Here is a 19,610-nt window from a genome sequence, read left to right on the forward strand (position 1 = left end):
CACACAGTATATCCAGACATGTTTCTATTGGCTGAGAAGGTACTGGAGAGGTGGAGCAGCTATAATCTCAGGATTTTTAGACCAAAAGGATGTCGGTAAGGGACATTTCAGAGACAGATGTAAAAAAAAAAAACACAAATTTTTTACATACTGTCCCTGGTTTTGCTGAGGCTGGCAACTCTGATGGGGCCCCCAAGTGGCATGGGGCCCTCGGGCAGTGCCCGAGTAGCCCAATGGTCAGTCCGCCCCTGGGTCACATCTTTACTCCACAGATGACTCTCTCTCTGATGGACCCCTTAATTAGTTGCACACAGGAATCACCATATGTGGCATTCAGACAGACCTGGGTGCAGACTCATGAGACCCGAAAACCAAGTTGGACAATATCTGCATAACGACTAAGAAAGTATTCAGAGATCTCTTTGTTTCCAAATCTATGGATGCGTTCAATAACGACGCGTCTGACGATGCTACACCAACTGCAAATTCTAAAGCAATGTGTTTATTGGGTTTTGTAGGTCCCATCTGGTTGGATAACGTCCGCTGCTCGGGTGTCGAGACCTCTTTGATAGAATGTGAGTCCAATGGCTGGGGAGTCACCGACTGCAAGCATTCAGAGGACGTCGGCATACTGTGTTCAACGAGCCGCCTACAGGGAGCGCCACCACCTCAAACTATCACCGCCCAGGTAGTCACTGCATTCTGCTTTACTATATTCAGCTTTACCGATGAACTCGTGACACTGCAAACACAGATACAGCATCTAATCCACAGATACTAGTGACGTAAAATAAAGGAAAGTCCCCGGGGTCAATCGGGTCATAATTAGTTGTAGTACATGTAGTGCGACCCCCTGTAGGAGCCGCTGGAATTCGGGCCCCCCCCCCCCCTCCATGCAGCACCCGCAGCCAGGTAAAAGGAGTTTTCCAGACACTCCAAATGGCTCAAGAAAACAGTCTATGGTATTTCTTTTGACAACAATGGGCTTGGATTGGGACCGGGGGAACAAGGGATACCTAGAACTGAAGAACTGTAAACTCTGAACAGCAAATGAGGACCTGCCAATGTCTTTGGCTACTCTAATCCAAGCTGTAGAACTGAGCTGCAACCATTGGAGTGATAGTGCAGCAATAGCAAAGCAGCAAAAGTACATCAAAGAGCACCTGGCTGTGTTACATGGCACCTGGCTGCTCTAGACCCAACGTCTCTACCATGTGATGGGGGGCTCCTGGCTGACTTGCTCTTCTGCACTTAAGCCTCCCCCTGGTCCCAGACATGTGCAGAATCAGGGCTGGTGCAAGGATTTTTGACACCCTAGGCCAGGGGTCAGGAACCTTTTTGGCTGAGAGAGCCATGAACACCACATATTTTAAAATGTAATTCCGCGAGAGCCATACAATATGTTTAAAAAATTTTTTTATTTTCTAATCGATTAATCACCTAAATTAAAATTGCAACTGTAATATCCACAACTCCCCTACGATTGTCTGCTTGCTTACCTCTACACAGGCAGGCAGATCCCGAGCAGTTAAGGCGGGTGATGATGACGTCAGCGCGTCGCTCACCGAGGCCGCCGCCGGGGTGTACCAAGATGGCCGCAGCTCCGAAGCTAGGCCCAAGCCGCGGCCTTTCCTATGGGCTCAATTCCGCGGATCGGCACGCCACACAATCCGCGGATTGAGAGGTGAGAGCCAGAGGCAGCCACCAAAAGAGCCACATCTGGCTCGAGAGCCATAGGTTCCCTACCCCTGCCCTAGGCGAAACCTCATTTTGCCACCCTTCCCCCCCATTGGCTCAGCCCCTGACTCCACCTCCTTTGTCCTGCACAAGTATACTCCACCTTTTTTGTGAAGCTCCCATCAAATGTAACCCACTGGCATCCATAAAATGCAGCCTCACCAGCGCCCATCAAATGGAGCCTCACCAGCGTGCCAAGGGGTGTTTCCTATGCCCAGGGCCGGACTGGGACAGAAATTTGGCCCTGGACTTCATCCAGACCGGCCCACTTACATTTTGAGTATCCCATCAGCAGCCCACTTACATGAGAGTGTCCCATTACCAGCCCCCTTACATCAGAGTGTCCCATTACCAGTCCCCCCTTACATCAGAGTGTCCCATCAGCAGCCCCCTTACATCAGAGTGTCCCATCAGCAGCCCCCTTACATCAGAGTGTCCCATCAGCAGCCCCCTTACATCAGAGTGTCCCATCAGCAGCCCCCTTACATCAGAGTGTCCCATCACCAGCCCCCTTACATCAGAGTGTCCCATCACCAGCCCCCTTACATCAGTGTCCCATCACCAGCCCCCTGAGCCATCGGCCCACGGGAAACTCCCTGTAGTCCCGATGGCCAGTACATGCCTGTGCCTGCATGCTTTTGCTGATAGGTGTCCCGCATTCCCATCTCAAAAAGTTGGGAGGTATGTATACGGCACTTATGGGCACTGATAGGTGACACGCATTGGTGGCAGCACTGATGGGCACGGATTATAGGCACTGATGGGCTGCACTGATGAGCAAGCACTGATGGGCACTGAAAGGCAGCACTCTCAGGCATCACCGATGGGCACTGATTAGCAGCGTCTGGCATTACTGCTGGTCACTGATGGGGCTGAATATATGTGCAGACCTCCCCTGCGAGGAAATGCTGCTGTCACCGTATGAAGAGGAATGCTGAAAACCGCCATTTCCTTGTTTACATTGCGATCAGCTGTGATTGGACACATGGGTAAATAGCCCCGTCATTGGCTCTTTACCGGGATTGGTGATGTGCCGTGTCCCGGGGACAGAACGCGCCAACGATCACTGAGAGTGGAAGGATGTCACATGACGACGTCCTTCCAGAACAACCGTGGTCCCGCCCTCCCGCCCGCCCCTTGACAATATGGTGGGAGGAATATCCTGCCTGGGTTTTTCATTGCAACAGCAGCATGACACATGATGAACATTCACAAGTCGTATTAATAGGGTTGGATTTGTTTTTGCATTTATCCTTTTTATTTAATCATGTTGCGTGATTTTGTGCGCACTCAGTGATTTCTCAGGGCGGAGAGGGATACACACTCTATGATTATTTCTGTATAGATGGCCCATTCCACACCTCCCAACATTTTGAGATGGGAATGAGGGACACCTACTAACAAACGTATGTAGGCATAGGACACGCCCCCACCACACCCCCTTAAAGGAGAATTAACAAGAAAAAATATTAATTAACCACTTGCTTACTGGGCACTTAAACCCCCCTCCTGCCCAGACAAATTTTCAGCTTTCAGCGCTGATGCACTTTGAATGACAATTACGCGGTCATACAACACTGTACCCAAATGAAATTTTATCATTTTTTTCCCACAAATAGAGCTTTCTTTTGGTGGTATTTAATTACAGCTCGGAGTTTTATTTTTTGCTAAACAAACAAAAAAAGATGCAAAATAAAAAAAAATTTAAAATCATGTTTAATAGTTTGTTATAACATTTTGCAAACAGGTCATTTTTCTCCTTCATTGAAGTGCGCGGATGAGGCGCACTGATAGGCTGCACTGGTGGGCGCTGATAGGCTGCACTGGTGGGCGCTGATAGGCTGCACTGGTGGGCACTGATAGGCTGCACTGGTGGGCGCTGATAGGCTGCACTGGTGGGCACTGATAGGCTGCACTGGTGGGCACTGATAGGCATAGTTAAGGCGGCACTAATAGGCACAGATAAGGTGGCACCGATAGTCACAGATAAGGCAGTACTGATGGGCACAGATAAGGCGGCACTGATGGGCAAAGATGGGCACAGATAAGATGGCATGGATGGGTGGCACGGATGGGTGGCACTAAGGGGCACTGATAGGTACCACTGATAGATGGGACTGATGGGCACTGATAGGTGGCACTGATAGGTGGCTCTGATAGGTGGCACTGCTGGGCACTGATGGACGGCACTGATGGGCACTGATGGGCACTGGTAGATGACACTGATGGGCACGGATATGTGGCACTGGGGTGCAGCACCGTTGTTGAGGCAGATTGTGGGTGGCACTGTGGGCACTGATGGGTGGCACTGTGGGCGCTGCTGGGTGGCACTGTGGGCGCTGCTGGGTGGCACTTACGGGGGGCACTTATTTATTCCTGAGGGGGGCAGGTGGGCACTGGAAAGCTGGCCGTGATCGGGACTGATGTCCCGATCACGGCCGCCGGTGATCGGCTCTTTTTTTTTCTCCTCGCGCTGTCAGCGCGAGGAGGAATAATAGCCGATTACCGGCTCCGTTGTATCACATGATCAGCTGTCATTGGCTGACAGCTGATCACGTGGTAAGGGGTTGGGATCGACCCCTTGCTCGGATCAGTGATCAAGCGAGTCTCATAGACTCGCCGATCACAGAGCGCGCCGTGCGCGCCCCTCAGGGGGCGTGCAAGCCGCTCGTGCACGGGACGACGTCAATAGAAGTAGTCCCGGCAAAGGAGGTCCGCGCTGTAGCCGTCATTTGGCTATAGCGCGGGTCTCAAGTAGTTAAATCCACAAGGTATTTTTTTTTACCACTACTATTCCTTTATATTGGCTTTTAAAATGTACAAATGCAACAATTTAGAAATCAGATGAAAAGTTTAGCTCTGGGAAACGCTTTTTGAACGATAAAAAGCGCATTTTATATACAGCTATATGGATCAGACCAAAATGAGGGACAAATGAAGAGGAAAGAGGGACAGAGGGACATTGCTCCAAATCAGGGACAGTCCCTCGACAGTTGGGAGCTATGCTATTCTATGGGGTACAGCGATGAGTACAGCCCCCCCTTTCTATGGGGTACAACAACGAGTACAGCCCCCCATTCTATGGGGTACAACGATGAGTACAGCCCCCCATTCTATGGGGTACAGAAATCAGTACAGCCCTCCATTCTATGGGGTACAGCGATGAATACAGCCCTCCCATTCTATGGGGTACAGAAATCAGTACAGCCCTCCATTCTATGGGGTACAGCGATGAGTACAGCCCCCCTTTCTATGGGTACAGTGATAAGTACAGCCCCCCCATTCTATGGGGTACAGCGATGAGTACAGCCCCCCATCCTATGGGGTACAGCGATGAGTACAGCCCCCCATTCTATGGGGTACAACAATGAGTACAGCCCCCCTATTCTATGGGGTACAGAAATCAGTGCAGCCCTCTATTCTATGGGGTACAGCAATGAGTACAGCCCCCTTTCTATGGGGTACAGCGATAAGTACAGCCCCCCCATTCTATGGGGTACAGCAATGAGTACAGCCCCCCGTTCTATAGGGTACATCGATGAGTACAGCCCCCCTATTCTATGGGGTACAGCGATGAGTACAGCCCCCCTATTCTATGGGGTACAGCGATGAGTACAGCCTCCTGTTCTATGGGGTACAGTGATGAGTACAGCCCCCCATTCTATGGGGTACAGCGATGAGTACAGCCCCCATTCTATGGGGTACAGCGATGAGTAAAGCCCCCCGTTCTATGGGGTACAGCGATGAGTACAGCCTCCCGTTCTATGGGGTACAGTGATGAGTACAGCCCCCGTTCTATGGGGGTACAGTGATGAGTACAGCCCCCATTCTATGGGGTACAGCGATGAGTACAGCCCCCATTCTATGGGGTACAGCGATGAGTAAAGCCCCCCGTTCTATGGGGTACAGCGATGAGTACAGCCTCCCGTTCTATGGGGTACAGTGATGAGTACAGCCCTCCGTTCTATGGTGGTACAGTGATAAGTACAGCCCCTCTATTCTATGGGGTACAGTGATGAGTACAGCCCCTCTATTCTATGGGGTACAGCGATGAGTACAGCCCCCCGTTCTATGGGGGTACAGTGATGAGTACAGCCCCTCTATTCTATGGGGTACAGCGATGAGTACAGCCCCCCGTTCTATGGGGGTACAGTGATGAGTACAGCCCCTCTATTCTATGGGGTACAGCGATGAGTACAGCCCCCCCCCCCATTTCCTGCTGCCAACTTTAAACAAAAATCTTAGTAGCAATTAAAAGTTTCAGTGCTGCAAAAATATGTGGAGTCCCGTCTCCCCGCACTGCTGGAAGTATGAGCTCAGCCGGTTGTTGGTATTTCATGTTTAGAAACCACCAGCTTGGCGCCGTTCCCAGACGAGGATAACCGCATGCAGCGTTTTCCTGACTTCTAAATTCTGAGGCTTCTCCTATGAATGTGCCTTAGTGTGTCCGCCTGCACCCCCTCACCCCACCTCGCCCCACCTCGCCCCACCTGGGGCCCGACATGCGAAGATTCCAGAGGAGCTTCCTCACCGGAGAGCGCGCCAACATATTCCACCGCTTATATCTAATTAGTATTTCATGAAGAGGCGAGAAACGTGGAATCCGAACTTCCGTGTATGTCTACGAGGAGAGAAAACAGCAATTCTTATCTAGTTCACATCAATTAAAAAAAAAAAAAAAGGGGGGTGGGGGGGGAGGGATAAAAATTGTCTTACAGGAGACAAATGGAGATCTATACTCAGACTAAAAAAAATATTTTTACAATGTATCTATGTATCTTTCCTCTCCATTCACAGAGAGAGAGAATGGTTCCACCCCCTCCCCCCCCAAAAAAACCACCAACCGCCACTGACTTCCGGATCGCCCGCCGCAGTTTTACGTCGGTACTTAGAAGAGGAATATCCTTGTTATGGCAGCAGCTAGCCTCTTATGCATAGGTGTGCGCACAGGGTGTGCCAGGTGTGCAGGTGTGCCCAGGCAAACCCTAATCACCCTGTGCAGCATAGATTCCCCCTACTGCCCTAGGTCCCCCCCCCCCTTCCCCCGCACCGCTGCTGGATTCTCTCCTCTCTTGGCAGCTGTTGCTGCGGGGATGTTTTAGGATAAATGGGGGAAGGGGCCGGTAAATATGTAATTTACTGACCCCTTCCCTCTCTGAGTCCGGTAAATATGTCATTTACTGACCCCTTCCCTCTCTGAATCCGGTAAATATGTCATTTACTGACCCCTTCCCTCTCTGAATCCGGTAAATATGTAATTTACTGACCCCCTTCCCTCTCTGAATGAACACAGTGAGCGACCGGTCGTGTGCGTTTGAGCTTTGGGGTGCACACCCTAATGTAATAGGCTGCGCACACCTATGCTCTTATAAAGTGGGTGGTCCGCTTCATGATAAAAGTGGTCTCTGCGGTGGATTCGCCCAGAAGGATCACTTTTATCAGCGGCGGGAGAGGGGCCCCTCCTCCCGCTGCGCTCCTGTGCCCTCCGCCGTCGGCAGCGGCGGAGGCGATCGGATGTTTTCCCTTATATGACATGGAGACGAGTGAGGGGGAAGATGCGCCCCCCCCCCCACCAGTCTCCATATCACTGCAAAACGTCGCTTCCACCATAGCTCTTAAAGGGACATTTTTTTATTTATTTTTTTGTATTATTTTAAATGACAAAACTATTTTTTTTTTATTTATTTTTTTTATCTCATATTTAGTCTAAATATGAGATGTGAGGTCTTTTTGACCCCCCCCCCCCCAGATCTCATATTTAAGAGGACCTGTCATGATTTTTTTTCTATTACAAGGGATGTTTACATTGCTTGTAATAGGAATAAAAGTGACACAATTTATTGTTTAAAAGAACAGTGAAAAAAAAAAAATAAGAAAAAAAAAAAAAGTTTAAACGCGCCCCGTCCCGCCGAGCTCGCATGCAGAAGCAAACGCATACGTGAGTAGCCCCCTGCACATGAAAACGCAGTTCAAACCACACATGTGAGGTATCGCCGCGATCGGTAGAGCGAGAGCGATAATTCTAGCCCTAGACCTCCTCTGTAACTCAAAACATGCAACCTGAGAATTTTTTTAACTTTTTTTTTAAACGTCGCCTATGGAGATTTTTAAGGGTAAAAGTTTGGCATCATTCCACTAGCGGTCGCAATTTTGAAGCGTGACATGTTGGGTATCAATTTACTCGGCGTAACATTTTCTTTCACAATATAAAAAAAAAATATTTGGCTAACTTTACTGTTGTCTTATTTTTTATAATAAAAAAAAATATTTTTTTCCCCAAAAAGTCAGCTTGTAAGACCGCTGCGCAAATACAGTGCGACAGAAAGTATTGCAACGACTTCTATTTTATTCTCTAGGGTGTTAGAAAAAAATGTATAATGTTTGGGGGTTCTAAGTAATTTTCTAGCAAAAAACAAAACAAAACAGTTTTTAACTTGTAAACAACAAATCTCAGAAAGAGGCTCGGTCCTTAAGTGGTTAATTGTTAATTGTGGTTATTGTTAATTGTTAATGGCACTCATTAGCAGGTGTGTGACTTGCTGCACACTTGTCGTGTGATGAAATGCACCAAAATGCGCCATGCTCCACACCCGCAAAGGTTCTTGAGCTACTTTGGGGCATTTGTCATGCATAGGACAGCCCATTCATTGGGTCGCCCTATGTACGATGCTTGTTTATGCGGGAAAAAAAAACGCGGAAAAAAAAAGTGAGCAGGAACACTCAGAAATTCACTTTGGGAGGAGAGTTTTTAGGCCCCGAGGATGACCTGGGAGGAGAGATGAGGGTTAAAAGAAAAAAAAAAAAGATCTCATCAACGTCTCATTGGAGTCACAAATAAAGTCGCTCCACATAGTCACACTGAAAATTGCAGAGACCAGATATAGGGAATGCAGAGTCCTGAGGAGAGCAGATATAGGGAATGCAGAGTCCTGAGGAGAGCAGATATAGTGACTGCAGGGTCCTGGGGAGACCAGATATAGGGAATGCAGGCTCATGGGGAGACCAGATATAGTGAATGCAGGGTCCTGGGGAGACCAGATATAGGGAATGCAGAGTCCTGGGGAGAACAGATATAGGGAATGGAGGCTCCTGGGGAGAGCAGATATAGGGAATGCAGGCCCCTGGGAAGAGCAGATATAGGGAATGCAGGCTCATGGGGAGACCAGATATAGTGAATGCAGGGTCCTGGGGAGACCAGATATAGGGAATGCAGAGTCCTGGGGAGACCAGATATAGTGAATGCAGAGTCCTGGGGAGACCAGATATAGGGAATGCAGGCTCCTGGGGAGACCAGATATAGTGAATGCAGGCCCCTGGGAAGAGCAGATATAGGGAATGCAGGCTCATGGGGAGACCAGATATAGTGAATGCAGGGTCCTGGGGAGACCAGATATAAGGAATGCAGAGTCCTGGGGAGACCAGATATAGGGAATGGAGGCTCCTGGGGAGAGCAGATATAGTGAATGCAGGCCCCTGGGAAGAGCAGATATAGGGAATGCAGGCTCATGGGGAGAGCAGATATAGTGAATACAGGGTCCTGGGGAGACCAGATATAGGGAATGCAGAGTCCTGGGAGACCAGATATAGGGAATGGAGGCTCCTGGGGAGACCAGATATAGTGAATGCAGGGTCCTGGGGAGACCAGATATAGGGAATGCAGAGTCCTGGGGAGACCAGATATAGGGAATGCAGGGTCCTGGGGAGACCAGATATAGGGAATGCAGAGTCCTGGGGAGACCAGATATAGGGAATGGAGGCTCCTGGGGAGAGCAGATATAGTGAATGCAGGCTCATGGGGAGACCAGATATAGTGACTGCGGGCTCATGGGGAGACCAGATATAGTGAATGCAGGCTCCTGGGGAGACCAGATATAATGAATGCAGAGTCCTGGGGAGAGCAGATATAGTGAATGCAGGCCCCTGGGAAGAGCAGATATAGGGAATGCAGGCCACTGGGGAGAACAGATATAAGGAATGGAGGCTCCTGTGGAGACCAGATATAGTGAATGCAGAGTCCTGGGGAGAGCAGATATAGTGAATGCAGGCCCCTGGGAAGAGCAGATATAGTGAATGCAGGCCCCTGGGAAGAGCAGATATAGGGAATGCAGGCTCATGGGGAGACCAGATATAGTGAATGCAGGGTCCTGGGGAGAACAGATATAGGGAATGCAGAGTCCTGGGGAGACCAGATATAGGGAATGCAGGGTCCTGGGGAGACCAGATATAGGGAATGCAGAGTCCTGGGGAGACCAGATATAGGGAATGGAGGCTCCTGGGGAGAGCAGATATAGTGAATGCAGGCTCATGGGGAGACCAGATATAGTGAATGCAGAGTCCTGGGGAGAGCAGATATAGTGAATGCAGGGTCCTGGGGAGAACAGATATAGGGAATGCAGAGTCCTGGGGAGACCAGATATAGGGAATGCAGGGTCCTGGGGAGACCAGATATAGGGAATGCAGAGTCCTGGGGAGACCAGATATAGGGAATGGAGGCTCCTGGGGAGAGCAGATATAGTGAATGCAGGCTCCTGGGGAGACCAGATATAATGAATGCAGAGTCCTGGGGAGAGCAGATATAGTGAATGCAGGCCCCTGGGAAGAGCAGATATAGGGAATGCAGGCCCCTGGGAAGAGCAGATATAGGGAATGCAGGCCACTGGGGAGAACAGATATAAGGAATGGAGGCTCCTGTGGAGACCAGATATAGTGAATGCAGAGTCCTGGGGAGAGCAGATATAGTGAATGCAGGCCCCTGGGAAGAGCAGATATAGGGAATGCAGGCTCATGGGGAGACCAGATATAGGGAATGGAGGCTCCTGGGGAGACCAGATATAATGAATGCAGAGTCCTGGGGAGAGCAGATATAGGAAATGCAGAGTCCTGAGGAGACCAGATATAGGGAATGCAGGCTCCTGGGGAAAGCAGATATAGTGAATGCAGAGTCCTGAGGAAACCAGATATAGGGAATGCAGGGTCCTGGGGAGAGCAGATATAGTGAATGCAGGGTCCTGGGGAGAGCAGATATAGTGAATGCAGGGTCCTGGGGAGACCAGATATAGGGAATGCAGGGTCCTGGGGAGGCCAGATATAATGAATGCAGGCTCCTGGGGAGAGCAGATATAGGGAATGCAGAGTCCTGAGGAGACCAGATATAGTGAATGCAGGCCACTGGGAAGAGCAGATATAGGGAATGCAGGCTCATGGGGAGACCAGATATAGTGAATGCAGGGTCCTGGGGAGAACAGATATAGGGAATGCAGAGTCCTGGGGAGACCAGATATAGGGAATGGAGGCTCCTGGGGAGAGCAGATATAGTGAATGCAGGCTCATGGGGAGACCAGATATAGTGACTGCGGGCTCATGGGGAGACCAGATATAGTGAATGCAGGCTCCTGGGGAGACCAGATATAATGAATGCAGAGTCCTGGGGAGAGCAGATATAGTGAATGCAGGCCCCTGGGAAGAGCAGATATAGGGAATGCAGGCCACTGGGGAGAACGGATATAAGCAATGGAGGCTCCTGTGGAGACCAGATATAGTGAATGCAGAGTCCTGGGGAGAGCAGATATAGTGAATGCAGGCCCCTGGGAAGAGCAGATATAGTGAATGCAGGCCACTGGGAAGAGCAAATATAGGGAATACAGGCTCATGGGGAGACCAGATATAGGGAATGGAGGCTCCTGGGGAGACCAGATATAATGAATGCAGAGTCCTGGGGAGAGCAGATATAGGAAATGCAGAGTCCTGAGGAGACCAGATATAGGGAATGCAGGCTCCTGGGGAGAGCAGATATAGTGAATGCAGAGTCCTGAGGAAACCAGATATAGGGAATGCAGGGTCCTGGGGAGAGCAGATATAGTGAATGCAGAGTCCTGGGGAGACCAGATATAGGGAATGCAGGGTCCTGGGGAGACCAGATATAATGAATGCAGGCTCCTGTGGAGAGCAGATATAGGGAATGCAGAGTCCTGAGGAGACCAGATATAATGAATGCAGGGTCCTGGGGAGAGAAGATATAGGGAATGCAGGCCACTGGGGAGACCAGATATAATGAATGCAGGGTCCTGGTACGCAGACCATTTCTGACCATTCCACAGACTGTACATTACATCTTTATGCTGCAAGACCTCCAAACGCGTGGATGAATATTGTTCTGTACATTTTAGGGATTTATTGGCTTAAATGGTATCGGGAAGGAAAAACATTTCATCCTGCAAAGTAATTAAAGGGACTTGTTGGGGGGCGAGCGCCGAGCACACAGCCGGCAGTGTGAGTGCGGGCAGAGAACAGTTCAGTCTCTTGTTAGCAGGCCACACGTAGTCATGTTTGATCCCACATGGGGGGGGGGGGGGGCGATCTGCCAGATCCAGCCTGCCACTAATGAGGGTCAGTAGTGTGCCAGGGTAGGGAGTTTCTCCATTAGTAAATGGATTCCCCAGAGCAAAACCACAAACAAGAGATGGCAGCACCCGCCCCGCTGCCATGCCCGCCGTACAGGAAGGTGGTGAGGATCAGCTTACTTCTGCCTCTAAGCTACCCCAGTCCTTTCATTTATATATATATATATATATATAGAGAGAGAGAGAGCGGTCACATGCATGGTTCATTCTATAGGTGACATTTTATTTTTGGATGCAAAATCAAATAGCTAAGGCCTCATGCCCACTGCAGCTGTCTAATGCCCATTTTACAGGCGTATGGCTTTTTGTTCTGCCCCAATGTTAACCTATGAGGTTGATTTACTAAAGGCAAATAGATTGTGTACTTTGCAAAGTGGGGGAATAGTGCCCCATCATTGGTGTCAGTGGGAGGAATAGTGCCCCATCATTGGTGTCAGTGGGGGGTAATAGTGCCCCATCATTGGTGTCAGTGGAAGGAATAGTGCTCCATCATTGATGTCAGTGGGAGGAATAGTGCCCCATCATTGGTGTCAGTGGGGGGTAATAGTGCCCCATCATTGGTGTCAGTGGGAGGAATAGTGCCCCATCATTGGTGTCAGTGGGAGGAATAGTGCCCCATCATTGGTGTCAGTGGGAGGAATAGTGCTCCATCATTGTTATCAGTGGGAGGAATAGTGCCCCATCATTGATGTCAGTGGGAGGAATAGTGCCCCATCATTAGTGTCAGTGGTAGGAATAGTGCTCCATCATTGGTGTCAGTGGGGGGGGGGGGAATAGTACCCCATCATTGGTGTCAGTGGGAGGAATAGTGCCCCATCATTGGTGTCAGTGGGGGGTAATAGTGCTCCATCATTGATGTCAGTGGGAGGAATAGTGCTCCATCATTGGTGTCAGTGGGGGGGGGGGGGGGAATAGTACCCCATCATTGGTGTCAGTGGAAGGAATAGTGCCCCATCATTGGTATCAGTGGGAGGAATAGTGCCCCATCATTGGTATCAGCGGGAGGAATAGTGCCCCATCATTAGTGTCAGTGGTAGGAATAGTGCTCCATCATTGGTGTCAGTGGAAGGAATAGTGCTCCATCATTGGTATCAGTGGGAGGAATAGTGCCCCATCATTGGTGTCAGTGGGAGGAATAGTGCCCCATCATTGGTATCAGTGGGAGGAAAAGTGCCCCATCATTGGTGTCAGTGGGAGGAATAGTGCTCCATCATTGGTGTCAGTGGGGGGAATAGTGCCCCATCATTGGTGTCAGTGGGGGGAATAGTGCCCCATCATTGGTATCAGTGGGAGGAATAGTGCCCCATCATTGGTGTCAGTGGGAGGAATAGTGCCCCATCATTGGTATCAGTGGGAGGAATAGTGCCCCATCATTGGTGTCAGTGGGGGGGAATAGTGCCCCGTCATTGGTGTCAGTGGGAGGAATAGTGCCCCATCATTGGTGTCAGTGGGAGGAATGGTGCCCCATCATTGGTGTCAGTGGGAGGAATAGTGCCCCATCATTGGTGTCAGTGAGAGGAATAGTGCCCCATCATTGGTATCAGTGGGAGGAATAGTGCCCCATCATTGGTGTCAGTGAGAGGAATAGTGCCCCATCATTGGTGTCGGTGGGAGGAATAGTGCCCCATCATTGGTGTCAGTGGGAGGAATAGTGCCCCAGTGCTTTTTTTGCATGCGCGTTTGATGCGTTCCAGTGCGTTTTTGATGCAGTCCAGTGCATTTCCCCCCCTTTTTTTCCCTCAACCTTAAATAAGAACATGGGTATTCCAGTGCATTTTTGGTGCGTTCCCGTGGGTCAGTTCACACCACATGCAGTGAGTTTTCTTTTTTTCATGGACACCAGCAGCAAAAAAAGCGCCCTGAGGCGATTCAGTTCGCATAGGTAGCGCTATACAAGTCACTCATTCGTTCCTGCATCAAAAATGCATTGAAAGCAGGTTATCAATGGCATAGTTCACACCAGTGCGTTCCAGTTCCATAAAAATAAAAAAAAAGTAGAACCTGCTGCATTTTTCCTGCAGTGGACTGTACTGGAACGCTGTAAAAAGCATTACAAACTCACGGGAACACACCAGAACGCACTGGAACACCCATGTTCTTAAGTTCACACCATAGAAACGCAGTCCGGATGCGTGCCAGGTGCTTTTCTGCATGCGTGTTTTTGATGCAATCCATTGCATTTTTGGTGCAGTCCAGTGCTTCTCCCCCCCCCTCTTTTTTTCTTAACCTTAAATAAGGACAAGTCTGTTGCAGTACGTTTTTTGGTGCATTTAGGTGCGTTCCGGCGCGTTTTTGATGCGTTTTACAGCGTTCCAGTACATTCCAGTGGAGAAAAAATGCAGCATGTTCTACTTTTTCTTTTTTTTTTTTCTGGAACGCACCAAAACTGCAAGCACCGATGTGAACTATACCATTGAGAAACCATATAACCTACTTTCCATGCGTTTTTTGATGCGGAAAAAAAAACCCCGCACTGGTCTGCATGTGGTGTGAACTGGCCCTAAGGGAAAAAAAAGGGGAGGGGAATGCCCTACCGAAAAAAAAGGGGGTGGGGTATGCACTGGACTGCATCAAAAAACGCACCAAAAATGCACCGGAACGCATCGAAAACGCACATGCAAAAAAAAAAAAAAAAAAACATCTGGAGCGCATCCGGACTGCGTTTCTATGGTGTGAACTGGCCCTGAGTGTTCCAGTCCAGTGCAGGAAAAATGCAGCATGTTCTACTTTTTTTTTTTTTCTGGAACTGAAACGCACTGGAACTGCAAGCACTGGTGTGAACTGTGTCATTGGAAACCATATAACCTACTTTCCATGCGTTTTTGATGCAGAAAAAAACCCACACTGGACTGCATGTGGGGCAAACTGGCCCTTAATGTAGCAATAACATTTAATTATTATTATTTTTTTTTTTCAGCATACAAGAAAGATCGAGGAAGTGCGAATTAGGCCGATTTCGGCCCGTGCCAAGGCCAGCCTCCCCGTGACAGAGGGCATAGTGGAGGTGAAGCACCACGGCCGGTGGAGGCAGATTTGTGACCAGGGCTGGACTTTGGAGAACAGCAGAGTCATCTGTGGAATGTTGGGCTTCCCTGGAGAGATTCAAGCCAATGAAAAGTTTTACAGGTAATTCGGCACGCCGGAGATATGATCACCGATCCCTGGTAGAGCTCTGTGGTCACTGACCGGACACTAGAGGTCACTTATATCTGCTTCTGTTCTATGGATAGTGATGTAGGTCCAGCCTCTGTTCTGCCTCTTCTTGGTGTAACCAGCTGGCCAGGTTCAGTGTTATAAAGAAAGATGCAGCCTCGGCGTCTGTTGATATGAAGGACTAAACCTGAACTAAGCATACTAGATATGAAGGACTAAACCTGAACCAAGCATACTAGATATGAAGGACTAAACCCAAACTAAGCATACTAGATATGAAGGACTAAACCCGAACTAAGCATACTAGATATGAAGGACTAAACCCGAACTAAGCATACTAGATATGAAGGACTAAACCCGAACTAAGCATACTAGATATGAAGGACTAAACCCGAACTAAGCATACTAGATATGAAGGACTAAACCCGAACTAAGCATACTAGATATGAAGGACTAAACTGGATCTAAGCATACTAGATATGAAGGACTAAACCCGAACTAAGCATACTAGATATGAAGGACTAAACTGGATCTAAGCATACTAGATATGAAGGACTAAACCCAAACTAAGCATACTAGATATGAAGGACTAAACCTGAACCAAACATACTAGATATGAAGGACTAAACCCAAACTAAGCATACTAGATATGAAGGACTAAACCTGAACTAAGCATACTAGATATGAAGGACTAAACCCAAACTAAGCATACTAGATATGAAGGACTAAACCCAAACTAAGCATACTAGATATGAAGGACTAAACCCGAACTAAGCATACTAGATATGAAGGACTAAACCCGAACTAAGCATACTAGATATGAAGGACTAAACCCGAACTAAGCATACTAGATATGAAGGACTAAACGTGAACTAAGCATACTAGATATGAAGGACTAAACGTGAACTAAGCATACTAGATATGAAGGACTAAACCGGAACTAAGCATACTAGATATGAAGGACTAAACCAGAAGTAAGCATACTAGATATGAAGGACTAAACTGGATCTAAGCATACTAGATATGAAGGACTAAACCCGAACTAAGCATACTAGATATGAAGGACTAAACTGGATCTAAGCATACTAGATATGAAGGACTAAACCCGAACTAAGCATACTAGATATGAAGGACTAAACCCAAACTAAGCATACTAGATATGAAGGACTAAACCTGAAGTAAGCATACTAGATATGAAGGACTAAACCAGAAGTAAGCATACTAGATATGAAGGACTAAACCTGAACTAAGCATACTAGATATGAAGGACTAAACCCAATCTAAGCATAATAGATACGAAGGACTAAACCTGAACTAAGCATACTAGATATGAAGGACTAAACCTGAAGTAAGCATACTAGATATGAAGCACTAAACCTGAACTAAGCATACTAGATATTAAGGACTAAACCTGAACTAAGCATACTAGATATGAAGGACTAAACCTGAACTAAGCATACTAGATATGAAGGACTAAACCTGAACTAAGCATACTAGATATGAAGGACTAAACCCAATCTAAGCATAATAGATACGAAGGACTAAACCTGAACTAAGCATACTAGATATGAAGGACTAAACCTGAAGTAAGCATACTAGATATGAAGCACTAAACCTGAACTAAGCATACTAGATATTAAGGACTAAACCTGAACTAAGCATACTAGATATGAAGGACTAAACCTGAACTAAGCATACTAGATATGAAGGACTAAACCTGAACTAAGCATACTAGATATGAAGGACTAAACCCAATCTAAGCATAATAGATACGAAGGACTAAACCTGAACTAAGCATACTAGATATGAAGGACTAAACCTGAAGTAAGCATACTAGATATGAAGCACTAAACCTGAACTAAGCATACTAGATATGAAGCACTAAACCTGAACTAAGCATACTAGATATGAAGCACTAAACCTGAACTAAGCATACTAGATATTAAGGACTAAACCTGAACTAAGCATACTAGATATAAAGGACTAAACCTGAACTAAGCATACTAGATATAAAGGACTAAACCTGAACTAAGCATACTAGATATAAAGGACTAAACCTGAACTAAGCATACTAGATATAAAGGACTAATGCCACGTACACACGGGACTAGCGAAGAAAGTCAATGTTGCCGCCTCCATCGGCGAGATTGACACCTCGCTGGCCCCGTCACCTGGTATGGATTTAAAGGGGAACCCTTACACTGAAAAACCAGCGTGGGGGCCCCCCAAAGTCCATACCAGACCCTTATCCGAGAACGCAGCCCGGCCGGTCAGGAAAGGGGGTGGGGATGAGCGAGCACCCCCCCTCCTGAGCCGTACCAGGCCGCGTGCCCTCAACATGGGGGGGTGCTTTGGGGAAGGGGGGGCCCTGCGGCCCCTCCACCCCAAAGCACCTTGTCCCCATGTTGATGAGGACAAGGGCCTCTTCCCGACAACCCTGGCCGTTGGTTGTCAGGGTCTGCGGTGTTCGGGTGTTCGATTCGAACATCGGCCGTTCGTCTGTTTGGCAAATTCAGAACTTTGTGGACCATTCGCACCAAATTCGTGTGGCGCTCATGGCCCAAAATGCACTACGCCAGTTAGTGGGTGTTGTGTGCCTCCAGCACAGTATACACCTGTATCTACCCTTTATTGCTGTTGTTCTCTAATACAGGCATCTGCAGGAGTTAGTGGGTGTTGTGTGCCTCCAGCACAGCACAATATACACCTGTATCTACTCTTTATTGCTGGTGTTCTCTAATACAGCCATCTGTATTAGTTAAAGTGGGTGTTGTGTGCCTCCAGCACAGTATACACCTGAAGATACCCCTTATTGCTGGTGTTGTCTGTTGCATATGTTGCATAGTAGCCTTTAAAATGAGCACTTTTGATTTCGAACGTTCGAGTCCCATAGACTTTAATAGGGTTCTAAAGTTCATACGAATTTTCAGTCCGTTCAAATGTTCTGGTGCGAACCAAACCGGGGGGGGGGGGGGGGGGGTCAGTTCGGCTCATCCCTACTTGGGAGGTCTTCTCGCCGGACTCCTCCGCTATCTTCTGCTCTTTTACTAGAGGAGGGGCCCGGCTTTCTTCTTCGTTGCCGCCGTCCGGGGGTCTCCTTCCGACTTTGGGGTCTTGTCCTGCTCTTTGGGTTCTTCTGCCGGGCCGCCGCTATCTTCTTATAGCTCTTTTACTAGCGTTGGCCCGGTCTTCTGTCGCCGTCGCCTTCTTTCGGGCCTCGCATTTGACATATGTACTGTGTTATACGAGTTGATTAATGGGTAGTAGAAGATAAAATTCAGGATGAATGTCACAGCCATTTAGAAAGTAGACCGTTCCTCTGGAGTTGGTTTAAATACAATTTATTTTTTATTTTTTAATACTTGTCCATTACAATTATGAGTCGTTCCTGTTCGGTTTTCAGATCCATAAGTTGAACGAATGTTTATTTACTTCTCCATATCATCATCTCAGTCACCTCGACCTCCCGCTCCACCGCTCATTACTCATAGAGACAGTCGAGGGTGGCATAGAAGGATCTGGGAAGTTTAGACTTCCTCCCCAAGGTCTCCTGCACAACACATTAGGCCTTCTCTGACTTTGGAGGATGACGGGAGGAAATTTACGGTAGACGCGAGAGCTCCGCTCTGTAGATCAGATGTTTTATGAGGACAGTTTATTACTACCCTAAGATTGCACAGCCATATTGAATGCCACGTTCATTGTCCACAATTTTAGAAAACCGCCATCAACAAGCGAAGCCTAATTACACAGTCTACCTCCCAGGAAAAGCCTGTGGTTGGGAAGTTGGATGGGTGAAAAGAATAGGTTTAATGCTCAGATGAGATAAATGTGCTATTCTTATGGGCGCTCCTATGTAATTTACTCTTCTCCTGGTAACACTTCTACAAAACCTTTTTTTTTTTCTGGAAAGCTGCGTGTTTTGTTGGAACACCGTTCTCGCCTTTCTGGTCCTTCCACCTGCTAAACACTGGGAACCAAATGTGCGGAGACAGACCGGCTGACATTGAGAATTACTCATAGCAGATATCATGTTATACACAGTGGGGGGGGGGGGGGGATAATGAATTGATCCCCCGAAAATTGTGTAAGTCCACCCACCTACAAAGAAACGAAGGGTCTATCATTTTTTATCATAGGTGTTTCTTAACCACTACAATACAGGGTACTTTCGCCCCCTTCCTTCCCAGCCCAATTTTCAGCTTTCATCGCTCTCGCGCTTTCAATGACAATTGCGCGGTCATGCTACACTGTACCCAAATGAAATTGTTATCATTTTGTTCGCACAAATAGAGCTTTATTTTGGTGGTATTTATTCAG

At 48.0% G+C, this 19,610-nt stretch overlaps 1 protein-coding gene across 2 annotated transcripts in view; it reads left to right on the forward strand.

Annotated features, from left to right (window-relative positions):
- LOXL4 (lysyl oxidase like 4) overlaps nt 1–19,610 on the forward strand; it is a 216,687-nt gene that overhangs the window by 49,904 nt on the left and 147,173 nt on the right. For both annotated transcript variants that reach the window (XM_077455712.1, XM_077455713.1), the window contains 2 exons: nt 519–688; nt 15,055–15,263. In XM_077455712.1, coding sequence (XP_077311838.1) covers nt 519–688; nt 15,055–15,263 — 379 coding nt within the window. The remainder of the gene's footprint in view (nt 1–518; nt 689–15,054; nt 15,264–19,610) is intronic.

The sequence above is a fragment of the Lithobates pipiens genome, unplaced genomic scaffold (genome assembly GCF_037356315.1).
Source record: "Lithobates pipiens isolate NorthernLeopardFrog02 unplaced genomic scaffold, aLitPip1_a1.2 Scaffold_25, whole genome shotgun sequence".
NCBI classification, from domain to species: Eukaryota; Metazoa; Chordata; class Amphibia; order Anura; family Ranidae; genus Lithobates; species Lithobates pipiens.